The sequence below is a fragment of the Ovis canadensis genome, chromosome 7, assembly GCF_042477335.2.
Source record: "Ovis canadensis isolate MfBH-ARS-UI-01 breed Bighorn chromosome 7, ARS-UI_OviCan_v2, whole genome shotgun sequence".
Taxonomy (NCBI): Eukaryota; Metazoa; Chordata; class Mammalia; order Artiodactyla; family Bovidae; genus Ovis; species Ovis canadensis.
In genome coordinates, this window is record NC_091251.1 from 45,698,209 (window position 1) to 45,713,338 (window position 15,130).

The 15,130-nt window shown below is 36.8% G+C and overlaps 1 protein-coding gene across 4 annotated transcripts in view; it reads right to left on the minus strand.

Moving 5' to 3' along the window:
• FSIP1 (fibrous sheath interacting protein 1) overlaps positions 1 to 15,130 on the minus strand; it is a 210,043-nt gene that overhangs the window by 10,062 nt on the left and 184,851 nt on the right. For all 4 annotated transcript variants that reach the window (XM_069596017.1, XM_069596019.1, XM_069596018.1 and 1 more), the window contains one exon: positions 5,686 to 6,196. In XM_069596017.1, the coding sequence (XP_069452118.1) occupies positions 5,686 to 6,196 (511 nt within the window). The remainder of the gene's footprint in view (positions 1 to 5,685; positions 6,197 to 15,130) is intronic.

Here is a 15,130-nt window from a genome sequence, read left to right on the forward strand (position 1 = left end):
TAGTATACATGTTAGAATTCCCATTCTCCCAAATCATCCCACCCTCTCCCTCTCCCTCTGAGTCCAAAAGTCCGTTATAAAATCACATCAGAAAGAATAAAATATGTAGGAATTAACTTAACCAAGGAGGCAGAAGACCTATACTCTGAAAACTATAAAACATTTATATAAGAAATTGAAGATGATACACAGAAATGGAAAAATATCCTGTGCTCTTGGATTGGAAGAATTAATATTGTTAAAATGGCCATACTACCCTAAGCAATCTACAGATTTAATGCAATACTTATCAAAATACCCATGACATTTTCCATTTTCCACAGAACTAGAACAAATAATCCTGAAATTCATATGGAACCACAAAAGACCCCAAACTGCCAAAGCAATCTTGAGAAAAAAACAAGAACAAAGCTGGATGTATAACCCTTTTAGACTTTAAACTATACCACAGAGCTACAGAAATCAAAACAGCATGGTACTGGCAGAAAAACAGGCATGTAGATCAGTGGAATGAACAGAGAGCCCAGAAATAAACCAATACACCTACGGTCGATCCATCTATGACAAAGAAGGCAAGAATATGCAATGGAGAGAAAAATTTCTCTTTAATAAGTGGTGCTGGGAAAACTGGGCAACTACATGTAAAAGAATGAGGTTACAACATTTCCTCACAACATATATAAAAATAAACTCAAAATAGATTAAAGACATAAATGTAACAACTGAAACCATAAAACTCTTATAAGACAAAATAGGCATAACGTTTTTGACATATGTTGTAGTAACTTTTTTTAGTCTGTAGCCTAAAGCAAAAGAAAAGCAAAAATAAACAAACAGAATCTAACTTAACCGCAAAGCTTTTGTGCAACAATAGAAGCCATCAATGAAACAAAAAGACAACCTGCAGAATAGGAGAAAATATTTGCAAATGATATGACTAACAAGGGTTTAATATCCAAAATATATAAACAGTTAATACAACTCAATATCAAAAAAACCACCCAATCAAAAAATGAACAGAAGATCTGAATAGACATTTTTCCAAAGAGGACATGCAGATGACTAACAGGCACATAAAAAAGTTATTCAACATTGTAATTATCAGAGAAATGCAAATCAAAATAAAATGCAATATCACCTCACAACTGTCAGAATGGCTATCATCCAAAAGTCTACAAATAATAAATGTTAGAGAGGATGTGGAATAAATGGACCCTTGTACACTGTCTGTGGGGATGTAAATTGGTACATTCACTGTGGAAAACCATATGTAGTTTCCTCAAAAAACTAAAAAGAGAACTACCATATGATCCAGCAATTCCACTCCTGGTTCTATACTCAGGGGAAAAAAAAAAAATGAAAAGACTAATTCAAAAAAACACATGTGTCCCAAAGTTCTTAACAGGACTATTTACAATAGTCAAAATATGGATACAATCCAAGTGACCACCAACAGAAAAATGCATAAGTGACATATCCATCTATCTACCTACCTATAAAGGAATATTGCTGCTGCTGCTGCTAAGTCACTTCAGTCGTGTCCAACCCTGTGCGACCCCATAGACGGCAGCCCACCAGGCTCCCCCGTCCCTGGGATTCTCAAGGCAAGAACACTGGAGTGGGTTTCCAGTTCCGTCTCCAATGCATGAAAGTGAAAAGTGAAAGTGAAGTCGCTCAGTCGTGTTCAACTCTTAGCAACCCCGTGGACTGCAGCGTACCAGGCTCCTCCGTCCATGGGATTTTCCAGGCAAAAGTACTAGAGTGGGTTGCCATTGCCTTCTCTGATAATAGAATATTACTCAGCCATAAAACGAATGAAATTCTACCATTTATAGCAATACAAATGAACCTAGAGTATATTATACTTAAATAAGTCAGACAAAGAAAGACAAATACTGTATAATATCAATTACATGTGGAATCTAAAAGATAACACAAATCAGTGTATACAGCAAAACAGAAACTGACTCACACATAGAGAAAACAAATTAATGGTTTTCCCAGAGGGGAGAAGGAAGGAGAAGGGGCAAGTTAGTGATATGTGATTAAGAGATACGAACTACTATGTGTAAAATAGATAAGCAACCAAAATATATTCTATAGCACAGGGAATTCTAGACATTATCTTGTAATAACCACTAATAGAGTATAATATGCAAAAATATTGAATCACTATGCTACACACCTGAAATCAATACTGTAAATCAACTACACTTCCCCCAAAATGAGGTACTTCACACCGGAAACTTCTAATACATCTGTGAAGCAAATCCTTATCTCCAATACCACAACTGAAATTGGTCCTCAGTGTCACTAGATTTGGACCCCAATGCTTTTGAACTGTGGTGTTGGAGAATACTCTTGAGAGTCCCTTGAACTGCAAGGAGATCCAACCAGTCCACCCTAAAGGAGATCAGTCCTGGGTGTTCATTGGAAGGACTGATGCTGAAGCCGAAACTCCAATACTTTGGCCACCTGATGCAAAGAGCTGACTCATTTGAAAAGACCATGATGCTGGGAAAGATTGAGGGCAGGAGAAGAAGGGGACAACAGAGGATGAAGTGGTTGGATGGCATCACCGACTCAATGGACATGGGTTTGGGTAAACTCTGGGAGTTGGTGATGGACAGGGAGGCCTGGTGTGCTGCAGATCATGGGGTCGTAAAGAGTCAGACACGACCGAGCGACTGAACTGAAGTTTTATCTGACTCTATCTTTTAGAAGCAGAATTTTAAAATTCATAACAGACCTCAGCTCATGTAGGAAAATAAAACAATATATTTGCTACTTAAAGAGAAAATGATGAATGATTCTTCTTATTTTCTTCCTGTCTGCTTACAGAAATCTCATCTGAACCATACATTCACACATATCTGTTTCCTGAGAAAGAGAGGGAATCTAACATAACAGCTGAATACACTGTAATTTCTGATTATAATTACATCTTTAAAAGGCTTTTTGCCAGGAAAACTGGTTTAGCATCTAGTTTGGGGGTTCACTTTTGCATAAATAACATAATGTCCAATTTGGTATTTTAGAATAAATTGATTAACAAGTTATTTTAATAATTATAAATGTTGAGGTTAGTAAAAGAAAACTCCCAGGTTCAGATAGGCTGACAAGCATCCAAAATAATAATGTAGGATTTATTCCTTAAAGTTTATCATGTAATAAACAGAAAGTAAAATATGGTTCATATATTCACATCTATTCTATCTTAAACCTCCATAACCACAGGGTTGTTTTAGTCAAATACTGGGAATATCTAGAGCCATCAGAGGCATGTTTTCAGAAGTTAAAGCTAAATCACCATAGCTTCTTTCCATTATGTCATATTAAATTCTAGTTCATTCCATGTTTTCATGTTCTACTTGGCGACAGATACACATCAGTGTGACTGACATTCACATGGAAGTAATGTCATATCCCAGTAAAATGCTCTTCTTAACCCCCACATACTGATTCCATGAGAATGAGACCCCATACACAATAAATCCTCATACCCACCTGAATAAGTTTTTATTACAATTGACAAAAACGAAATCCCAATACTTTCTTCCTAATAAAACCTTTTTGTCCAAAAAGAAAAATACACTGCAATTTTAGAGTAGAACAAAGTTTTTACAGTCTATTTGTTAAGTGAAGAAGGTTGGCAGGAGAAGACAGACCACACTCATTTAACTGAATCATCTGCTGTAAGTAAACTCTGCTGCTAGGTAAAAAGAGTATAGTTTGTGGAATTTCACTAAAAAAAAAGAAGAAAGTTCCAAATCTTTATGTAGAATATCAGGCTTGCATAATTCTTAAGCAATACCATGTGCTTTCATTCATAATGTGAATAATAAATGTGAACTGCATTTTCAGTGTATTATTCTAAAACTAGGGCTTCCCAGATGGTGCTAATGGTAAAGAACCTGCCTGTCAATGCAGGAGATATAAGAGAGGTGAGTTTGATCCCTGGGTTGGGAAGATCACCTGGAGGAGGATATAGCAACCTACTCCAGTATTCTTGCCTGGAGAATTCCTGGAGCCTGATGGGCTACAGTCCATAGGGTCTCAAAGAGTCGGACATGACTGAAGCAACTAGCATGCACTCACACATCTAAAACTGGATAATTTAAATTCCTTTATTTATTAAACAGGCACTTGATTTAAGGCAGCACTTTGGACATCAGAGAAGATCTAACAACGAATCAGAAGATAGGACCTCTGTCCTCAAAAAGGTTACATAGTTCTAAGGAAGAGTATATGGGTGTGTGTGCCTAACAATGCAAGACTGTGTAAATGATGTGATAGGGGACTAACACCCTTGGACATTCAGAAGAGAAGTAAAACTTTTAAAACAGAGGAGCAGGGAAGGTTACATAGACAGGATGGGGTTAGAATTCAACTACCATTGAAGGTATACCTGCACATTCCTGAGAAGAAATAGTCTTGAGCAACATAGAGAGCACTGTGCATCCTGAGCCCAAATAAGCTATATAACCTGAATAACATTTAAGGCACTACATAGAGACTGATTATGAAGACAACTTCAGGTCAGATTCTGAAGGTCTTGAACAGCAAGTGAAGGAATTCAAATTTCATTCAACAGACAGAGGAGAGCCGTGGAAGCTCTTTGAGCTGGAGAGTATGTTCATCAAAGTTGTACTTTGGGGGAATAAGTTTAGGTGGTTGACAATGGCTGGAGAAGAGACAGCAGAGCAGGCATGTCTGATCAGGCTACTGCACTGATCCAGCCGAGAGGGGAGGAACAGCAAGGGAGTGATGGACATGGCAGGCAGTGCAGAAGCAGAACGAACAAGATTTGAAGACTGGAAGTGGGAAGCGAGGCAAAGGGCAGAATCAATGATGACTCTCATTTTAAGCCTGGGGGACTGACGAAATGGAAGTCAAGAGGGAAATCTGAGTTGAGAGGGAAGGATGAGGAAATTAGTTTGAGTTCACATCCAGATGGCAGTTAGAAATACAGGGCTAAGGAGTTAGTTCAAAATTAATAGATGATAGATTTAATAGGTAATAGGTATAGATTTAATAGGAAATATATTTTAATCTACATGAGAGGAAAAGTTGAAGCTATTTAACTTCAAAGTTTGAGTTTATAAACTCAACAAATATAATACAGACTATGTTAAACCTCTAACATAAATAATTGAATATTTGTTTATATCAAAAATTGCCCATAGTATTGGTATTTTGTACCATTGGTAAGATACAAAAAAAAAAAAAAACCTGACAATATACAAGTAGCTGGGAGGGGAAGTTTGTACACCGAAACTAACAAAACCGCAATGATACACAGCATTCCACAAATTCACTCCTCGAAACAAATATTCATCACTGATATTTAGAAGTTAAAATACTAAGCAAATCTACTCAAATTATTTGTAGCCATTCAAACTAATTTCTCTTTTCTTCTGAAATCAACACTGCTTTCTGGATAACCATAACTACCATAACTAATAATGGCATTAGTTATTAAAAATAATGTATTTTATAAAAGTACTAATCCCAACAATGATCTGATAGAAACATTAATAAATATGTTCTTATGTTAGCATGCTCTTAACTGACCCATCTGTGACTTTCAAGGATATCTCCTTATCCTACTATATTTTGAACTGTATTACCTTTATATTGAAGTGTTTAGTAAAGATTATTTTCAGTGTATTCTCCAAGCCTCACCTGGTTTGAGTTTCTCTGGAGGGCTGAGTTTCACATGTTGGTCTTCAGATGAAAGGCTCACACTGACGCCATACAGTGGATCGTCCAAGAAAGAGGGCCTTTTCAGTCTCCCAATGCCCAGAGTCTTAGACATGAAGTAGTCTTCTGCATCACCAATAACCTTGTCCTCAGAAAACTGAAGGCACTTCACATTCTCTGCTTCAAGGAGAAGAGCTGGTGACATGTGATGCCCAGTCAAGGCTTTGGTGAGAAAGTAGCCTCTGGATGTTTCACATTCTCCATTCTTGGGCACATTTATGTCCTCCACTTCAGTGCTTCTAACCTTTGTTTTTGACCTGTTTAATGACTCAGAGAGAATAGATCCAGAAAGTTGGGGGAACTCAGGTGTTATATCCTCAATGTCTTTCTCTTCTCTTTCTGGAGACAGTCTAACTGTGGACTTTTGTTTGGACGAGCATTCATCCAGAAGACACCTTAACTGTTCCTCAGAGAGAAGTGATGTTGAATCTAACTGATGAGACAAACCAAAAGTTTTCAGTCAGTTGAATGAGTAAACACATTTATCTTTGGTAAGCTTTCAGTAATACAACATAAATGCAAGTAACAGAAAATCCTTTACACAAAACACCCAAACAGTACAACCATTCGTTTTAAATCATTCAGAAATGCAGGGGAAATGTACAACACACCTAGAGAAGAAGCTTAGACTCAATCACACATTCTAAAATTCAGGAAAAGTCCCATGACACCGATGGAAACAAATTATTGCACCAAACTAACCACTAACACTCTACATACAGTAATAACCTTGGGCTGAAATGAAGATATTAGAAAAACCCTTCAATTTTTAAGTCTTGGGGCATCAAGCAGGGTAGTAAGTAACCACTTCTTTGATAGAAAGAAAGAAATTCTGCCACAATATCTAGCTGGTGTTTCTCTGTTTCCTCCATTTCTGGGTATGAACCCTATCACCACCTAATTCCTTAACTCAGGCAAACAGGGTGGATTAACCTGCCCCTGGGGATTCACCACTCCTATGTCTGTCTACAGCTTTCAGTGCACAATACTACAGAAGACAGAAAAGGAAGGGAGAGGGGGTGATGCATCCTGAGATGTGCAGTGGCTTCCGTGCCACAGGTCCAGACAGAGGCCAGGGGCATTCCAACAGCAGTGCACTCTCGGAGGAGGATTTGATCATTTAATCTCTGTTTGTAAACATTATCAGGATTGATTGTTTCAAACAAGATATTAAGGATTTAAAAACTGTTTTTTCTCTTCCAGTAATGTTCTCAGGAAATAAAATTAATCAAACAAAATTAAAGAGCTATGTGTTGTACAAGAATTCAACTGAACAGCATGCCACTTGAACTGCAACAGTGATTGGAAAGGAACATGACTGAAATATATTGAAAGACACTGAAAAAAATTCTCCTTCTTTAAAGAATTAGCACTGTACCTGATTTATATAGTAGATTATCTAGGATAACATTAATCCTCCTTTACAGGGGAGTGAATTATTTGACAACAAGAAATCCAAATAAAAAAATTTAAAAAAAGAAATCCCAATAAGAAAACCTAATCATGACTTGTAATGACCTTAACTTTTACTTCAATAAAGTAAAACAATTTTATTGGTCTAATCTGTAGTACACAGTAAGAATTAACTGAATACTCTGCATTTACAAAGTATTGGTGGGGAGCTATCATGGAACTAGTACAGTTAATTCCCCATAATTGTGTAATGCCTCTAATGTAGCTAACAAAAAGTAGCATGTAAAAAGAATGTCATATCATGCTTTTAAAATATATCATATGTTTTAAAATTATATTAACTTCCATATACTAAAAACCAAGTTTCATACTGGCAAGTACCATTAGGAGTTTGAAAGTAACAAGAAATTATCCGGGAATATATTCTTAATAATCATCTGGGATTCAAAATTCAGGTAATTCACCTTAAGGTTAATGTGCATAACAACAAAAAAAGGAGTTATAGCTTTTCTAAAGAAAAAAAAAAGAGTTGTATCATATATTAGCAAATCCTACTTTTAATCACTAGACATTTCAGGTATCAGGATGTAGCACTTTATCCATTAGTAGCAGCATTTCCTTCACCCAACTATGTAAAGCTAGACAGCTAGAAAATGAGAACAATCCTTATATGGTACCAGGTAACTAAAATACACCTTCAAAAGCTGCTTATATAAAATTCCTTGCAATGCATAAACAATTCGCTAGGATCTAGAAACGGTCCACTGACTGTTATCCTCAGCAAACATCAAACCAAAGGCTTAACATAGGAAATTTCCAGACCTTAGGAAAAAAAAAATCAGTCCATCCTGGAGCAAGAGGGTGAAGGAATATGGAAGGAGGTATCTGGGAGGAAATAAAAGAGGGGGCAGTGGAAAATTGGCAGATTATCTGATACGTTTGATCACGTCCCCAAATAATATTGATAGGATAAATGCTTAGAAGTTCCAAAGATTTATTTAGCTAGATACACAGAAAATTAAGTCAAAGGAAAAATAATTGTGAACTCTGAAAAAACAAGAAGCTATATGAAAAGAAAGGAAAGGAAGTTTTTCAGAGAGATTACAGAAAAATAAGCAAAAGAATATAATTATTAACTCTACGACAAACAAAAACAGAAAGGATACTATAGAATACTACTTACAAGCACTGAAATTGGAGCTGTGATCAAAAATCTCCCAAAAAACAAAAGCCTAGGACCAGATGGCTTCACGGGAGAATTCTATCAAACATTTAGAGAAGAGCTAATGCCTCTCCTTCTAAAGCTGTTTCAAAAGACTGCAAAGGAAGGAACACTTCCAAACTCATTCTATGAGACCACCATTACCCTGATACCAAAACCAGACAAAGACAACACACAAAAAAAGGAAACTACAGCCCAATATCACTGATGAACATAGATGCAAAAATCCTCAACAAAATTTTAGCAAACAGAATTCAGCAACACATCAAAAAGCTCATACACCAGGATCAAGTTGGGTTTATTCCAGGAATGCAAGGATTCTTCAATCTACGCAAATCAATCAATGTGATACACTACCTTAACAAATCGAAAGATTAAAAAACATATATGATCATCTCAATAGATGTAGGAAAAGCCTCTGACAAAATTCAGCACCCATTTATGATTAAAACTCTTCAAAAAATGGGCATAGAAGGAACCTACCTCAACATAGTAAAGGCCATATTTGATAAGTTTACAGGAAACATTATTCTCAATGGTGAAAAAGTGAAAGTATTCCCCCTAAGATCAGGAACAAGACAAGGGTGTCCACTTTCACCACTATTATTCAACATAGTTCTGGAAGTCCTAGCTACAGCAATCAGAGAAGAAAAAGAAATAAAAGGAATCCAGATCAGAAAAGAAGAAGTAAAGCTCTCACTGTTTGCAGATGACATGATACTGTACATAGATAACCCTAAAGAAAGTATCAGAAAATTACTAGAGCTAATCAGTGAATTTAGCAAAGTTGCAGGATACAAAGTCAATAGACAGAAGTCACTTGCATTTCTATATAGTAACAATGAAAAATCAGAAAGAGAAATTAAAGAATCAATCCCATTCACCACTGCAACAAAAAGAATTAAACATCTAGGAATAAATTCACCTAAGGAGACAAAGGAACTATACACAGAAAATTATAAGACACTGATGAAAGAAATCAAAGATGACATAAACTGAGATATCCTGTGTTCCTGGGTAGGAAGAATCAATATTGTGAAAATGACTATACTACCAAATGTAATCTACAGATTCAATGAGATCCCTATCCAATTACCAATGACATTTTTCACAGAACTAGAACAAAAAATTTCACAATTCATATGGAAACACAAAAGACCCCAAATAGCCAAAGCAGTCTTGAGAATAAAGAATGGAGCTGGATGAATCAAGCTTCCTGACTTCATATTATACTACAAAGCTACAGTCATCAAGACACTATGGTACTGGCACAAAAACAGAAATATAGACCAATGGAATGAGATAGAAAGCCCAGAAATAAACCCATGCACCTATGGGTACCTTATATTTGACAAAGGAGGCAAGACTGTACAATAGGGCAAAGACAGCCTCGTAAATAAATGGTGCTGGAAAAACTGGACAACTACATGTAAAAGAATGAAATTAGAACACTTCCTAACACCATACACAAAGATAAACTCAAAATGGATTAAAACCTAAATGCAAGACCAGAAACTATAAAACTCTTAGAGGAAAACACAGGCAGAACACTTGATGACATAAATCAAAGCAAGATTCTCTATGACCCACCTCCTAGAGTAAAGGAAATAAAAACAAAAGTAAACAAGCGGGACCTGATTAACTTGAAAGCTTTTGCACAGCAAAGGAAACTATAAGCAAGGTGAAAAGACAACCCTCAGAATGGGAGAAAATAATAGCAAATGAAACATCTGACAAAGGATTAATATCCAAAATACACAAGCAGCTCATGCAACTCAATGCCAGAAAAACAACTAACCCAATCAAAGAGTGGGAAAAAGACCTAAACAGACATTTCTCCCAAGAAGACATATAGATGGCTAACACATGAAAAGATGCTCAACATCGCTCATTATTAGAAAAATGCAAATCAAAACCACAATGAGATATCACCTCACACCAGTCAGAATGGCCTTCATCAAAAAGCCTACAAACAATAAATGCTGGAGAGGGTGTGGAGAAATGGGAATGCTGTTGCACTGTTGGTGGGAATGTAAATTGATAGAGCCACTATGGAAGATGGTATGGAGATTCCTTAAAAAACTAGGAATAAAACCACCATATGACCCAGCAATCCCACTCCTAGGCATATACCCTGAGGAAACCAAAATTGAAAAAGACACATGTATCCCATTGTTCACTGCAGCACTATTTACAATAGCTAGAACATGGAAGCAACCTAGGTGTCCATTGACAGATGAATGGGTAAAGAAATTGTGGTGCATATACACAATGGAATATTACTCAGCCATGAAAAGGAATGCATTTGAGTCACTTCTGATGGGGTGGATGAACCTAGAACCTATTATACAGAGTGAAGTGAGTCAGAAAGAGAAATATCATATTCTAACGTACATATATGGAATCTAGAAAAATAATACTGAAGAATTTATTTACAGGGCAGCAGTAGAGAAACAGACATAGAGAACAGACTTATGGACATGGGGAGAGGGGAGGAGAGGGTGAGATGTATGCAAAGAGTAACACAGAAACTTACATTACTGTATGTAAAATAGATAGCCAATGGGAATTGGCTGTATGGCTCAGGAAACTCAAACAGGGGCTCTGTATCAACCGAGAGGGGTGGGATGGGGAGGGAGATGGGAGAGAGTTTCAAAAGGGAGGGAATATATGTATACCTGTGGCTGATTCATGTTGAGGTTTGACAGAAAACAGCAAAATTCTGTAAAGCAATTATCTTTTAATAAAATATTTAATATAAAATATTATACAAGGAAAAAAGAGCTGGTTGGAATTTCATTTTAATATTTCAAATTATTATTTTTAAATTAGTTTTATTTAAAATTTTGAATAGCACTTTTATTTTTATATTTTAAGTTACTTTAAATTTTCTCAAAGTAATAAAATGCCAAAGAAATAACTGTTTAAATGTTTAAGCAAATATGGTAGCTCCTTGTCCCATTTATCCCCACTCTTTAGTTTTGTTTTTCAGAGTCAACCCCTTTTAATTCCTTAGAAGTTTTCCCCTGCCATTGACTTTATATACTGTTTCTTAATAGTTTTCTTTCCTAATTGATCAGTTTTGTGTCAATACCTCATATTTCATATCAATCATACAATGCTAATGTATTATTACATCAATTATATGCTGACTTATTTTAACAGTAGCCAAAGATTAACTTTGTTACTTCAAATATCCCTTCTCTTTCCTACCATTTTTCCAAAATAGTCAAATCACAATTTTTGGTTACCCTGGTCATCACTATTTATATTAAGACTTGTGTTTCCTATTAATTTTCTGTTTTGATGATCTGTCTATTGGTGTGAGTGGGATGTTAAAGTCTCCTACTATTATTGTGTTACTGTTAATTTCTGCTTTTATGTCTGTTGGTGTTTGTCTTACGTCAACCAGCTATATCTTTGGGTATCAGAAGCCTATCCAGATTTCAAGGAGCCTGAAATTTATATAATCTTGTAGCAGGGGAAAGGTACTTCTTTAAGAAAAATAATACAAAAGTACAAATAGACAATAGGTACGAGAGTGAGTTTCTTTTTCTTTAGAATGTGAAAAGATCACAGCATCTTAATGGAGGCTTGGAAAATCAAGTTCATCTCTTATGTTATCTCTTTGGATCATTTACCAAAAATGCTTATATAGAAATGTTTCCTGATTACAACCTAGCTTCCTCTCCCCACTCAAGGTTCATACAAGAGAAGGGCCCTGGAGCTTAAGCCTCCCTGGGTCCATAGTACATCTACTCCTGAGTGCTCCAAGATAAAGCACAGAAATCTGGAGGAGGGCATGGCTACGCACTCCAGTATTCTTGCCTGGAGAATCCCATGGACAGAGAAGCTTGGCGGGCTACAGTCTACAGGGCTGCAAAGAGTTGGACATGACTGAAGTAACTAAGCACGTGTGCGTGCGCGCGCGCGCACACACACACACACACACACACACACACATACACACAGAGAAATAAGGTCAACTACAATCACCCTGATCCTCTGTGGGAAGCAGTTCAATGGGAAAGAAAACATAGAAGACTTGAACTTGGGCTTGAGTCCAAGCTTTCCCACCTTGTTCTTGTCACTTAAGGACCCATTTCATACAGCTATGAAACAGGGAACTGAAGAACTCTGCATTAACTTCCAGCTCCAAAATTTCTTTTTTGTGAATAACCACTCCAAAATTAAAAATAAATATAAGAATGAGATGTTCAATTGTACCTCAGAATGTGACCTGGATAGAATTTATGAAGACAAAACATCACAAAAAGGGAACTTTTATTTCTTGAATTTCTTCACAATACCAATCTTGAATCCAAAAAAATGAAAAATTCTCTAGTCTCAAAACATTATAAGTAAAAGTGAACCAAGTATATTAAGCCTGCAGATTAAATTAAATTCATCACAGTGTTTCTGAGTGGTAATATAACAGACACAACACAAGCCACCACAAGCCACCTTTCTCATCTTTCGATTCTCTGCAGAGCCTTGCCCATAATCTAAGCTCAGTAAATCAGTACTGTGGGAATCAAATGAATTAAGGTTGCTGAGTGTTTTGAAATGGCTAAGTACTACGTTACTATAAGTTATTTACAAGTGCTGAATGGGACTAAACTGGGTCTTATAACAAATATCCCTAATGACCCTTGATAGTGCAGGGGCCATAATCCATATCCTTCATCAGTTTGCTTTGAAACTCTGACCTAATGAGCTCCATTAGCTGAATGACTCACTGTGCAAGCACAGTCAAGTAACCATCTGTTCAAGTCCTCACCTCAAAGTATTCATCTTTCATGCCAGCTCTAATTTTCCAGTATTTCATAAACAAGTTATTTATTCATGCTATTCCTGTCCTTTATGAAATTCACCATAGAGCATTTCAGTCTTCATTTTTCCAGACCAGAGCCCAATCTATTTTCTCTCCTTCTATGAAAGCCCCTCTTTTCCCATCCTCATTTCAGTAGCCTTTTTATGGATCTTCTTTCTTGTTTTAGTCAAAACAGACACACTCCAGAGTCAAAGAGTAAATGTACTCAATTTTCTCATTAGAAAAAAAATACTATAGACCACTTGTGGTGTTAGTTCTCAAGCATCTTGCTGGTCTTGTTGGCACCCCAGGTGATGTCTTACAGAATAATAACCAGCATTCACTAAGCACCTACGTTGGGCCAATACTGCGCTATGCACCTTACATGTATCAATTCCTTAACTCTTCATAACAAATCTATGTAGATACTATTGCTATTCCCATTTTATAGATGAAGAGCTAAAGCAATAAGAAATTAAGAAAACTGTCCTTGGTCATACAACTAGTAAATGGTGGAACTTGAATCCAAGTAGTCTGGATCCGCCTGTATGTTTAACTACCAGGCTACACAGCCTCTCACCATAAATGAGTTCTCCCTCTACCATTCTCCACATGTCCTTTTCCAAACTGAGCTTCCTTCTTCAGTCCATTCCCTCAGATATTAAAAACTCTTCCTGTAGATTATTTCACTTAACTTTGGATTTTATTACCCACACTAGCTTAGTATCTTACCCAGATTTACACAGTGTCCTCTCCTTCAGTTCATTTCAGGGAGAAAAAAAAAAAGACAACTTCAGCTCCATTCCCAGGGTGCCCACTGTTTACACTTCTCCACCCATATAAACACCAGTTTGGTGTAGGAGCTAAATCTGATGGGGAGTGCAACTTGAAGTTGCTGGAGAGGGATCACAGACTGTGGATTACCTCACCCTCATCCCTGCCTCCCATGCTATGCTCTGTATCTGGAGTTTCCCCAGTCATAAAAATCTCTACTCATTTCACACTGGATTTATTGACAAGGCAATCAAGATAACGTCTCCGGTACAGATAGCCAGAAAGTCAAGCATTATAAACTAGCAAAGGCGATTTTGCCCTTTGATGTAAGCTCATGTCTGATGTGGATTTTCCCGCCCACAAATGTTAAGTTCCTGAAGACACACCCTATAAAGCCAATACAATTATCACAAATGAAAAAAGGGTGGAAAACTGGAACATCCTAAATGATTAACAGCAAGAATATGGATGTAAACAGCTTTCAATGACATCAAGTTCTACTTTATCAGAAGCAACTAGAAAACATTCCAATATACCAATATATAAGTTTACAACTCTTTGTTGCAGCCATTGCTGGCAACACCTAAGTACTGGTGTAATCAAAGGTTTTTAGCCACAAGGAACAGAAATCCTTATCTCAAAAAAACAAGGTAGGGAACTAATTCTTTAGCTTTTGCTTGTCTGGAAAACTCTTTATTCAGGCAGTAGAGGTGAGTACTGATGAAAGATCTAAGAAGTCATCTCATGGATGGTTTGCTGAAGTCATCAACAAGCAGGAAATGAACTATCAACAGGCCTCTTGGGGTCTGGAGCTGAGAAGCCCCCAGGAACCAAAGTCATCTGCTTCATCTTGTTCTCTTACTAAGTCCCTGTGGTCTCAACTGCTTGTTCGATCCATCCTCCTCTCTGCAAATCAGCTTTCTCTGTTTATTAATGGTTTCTGCTCTCTCACAACCTCAGCTTGACCAGGTAGCATGAATTAACTCTTGTCTGCACTCAACACGACGTTAAGAGTCTTAACACCCAACAATGACTGACCATGGTCTTTATGTCCATTAGCTCAAATTTTTAAGCAAGATAACTGAGTTGGTCATTGACCAGATGACAGACTGACCGTGTCAGTTTCAAGTGTTCACCCACTCGTC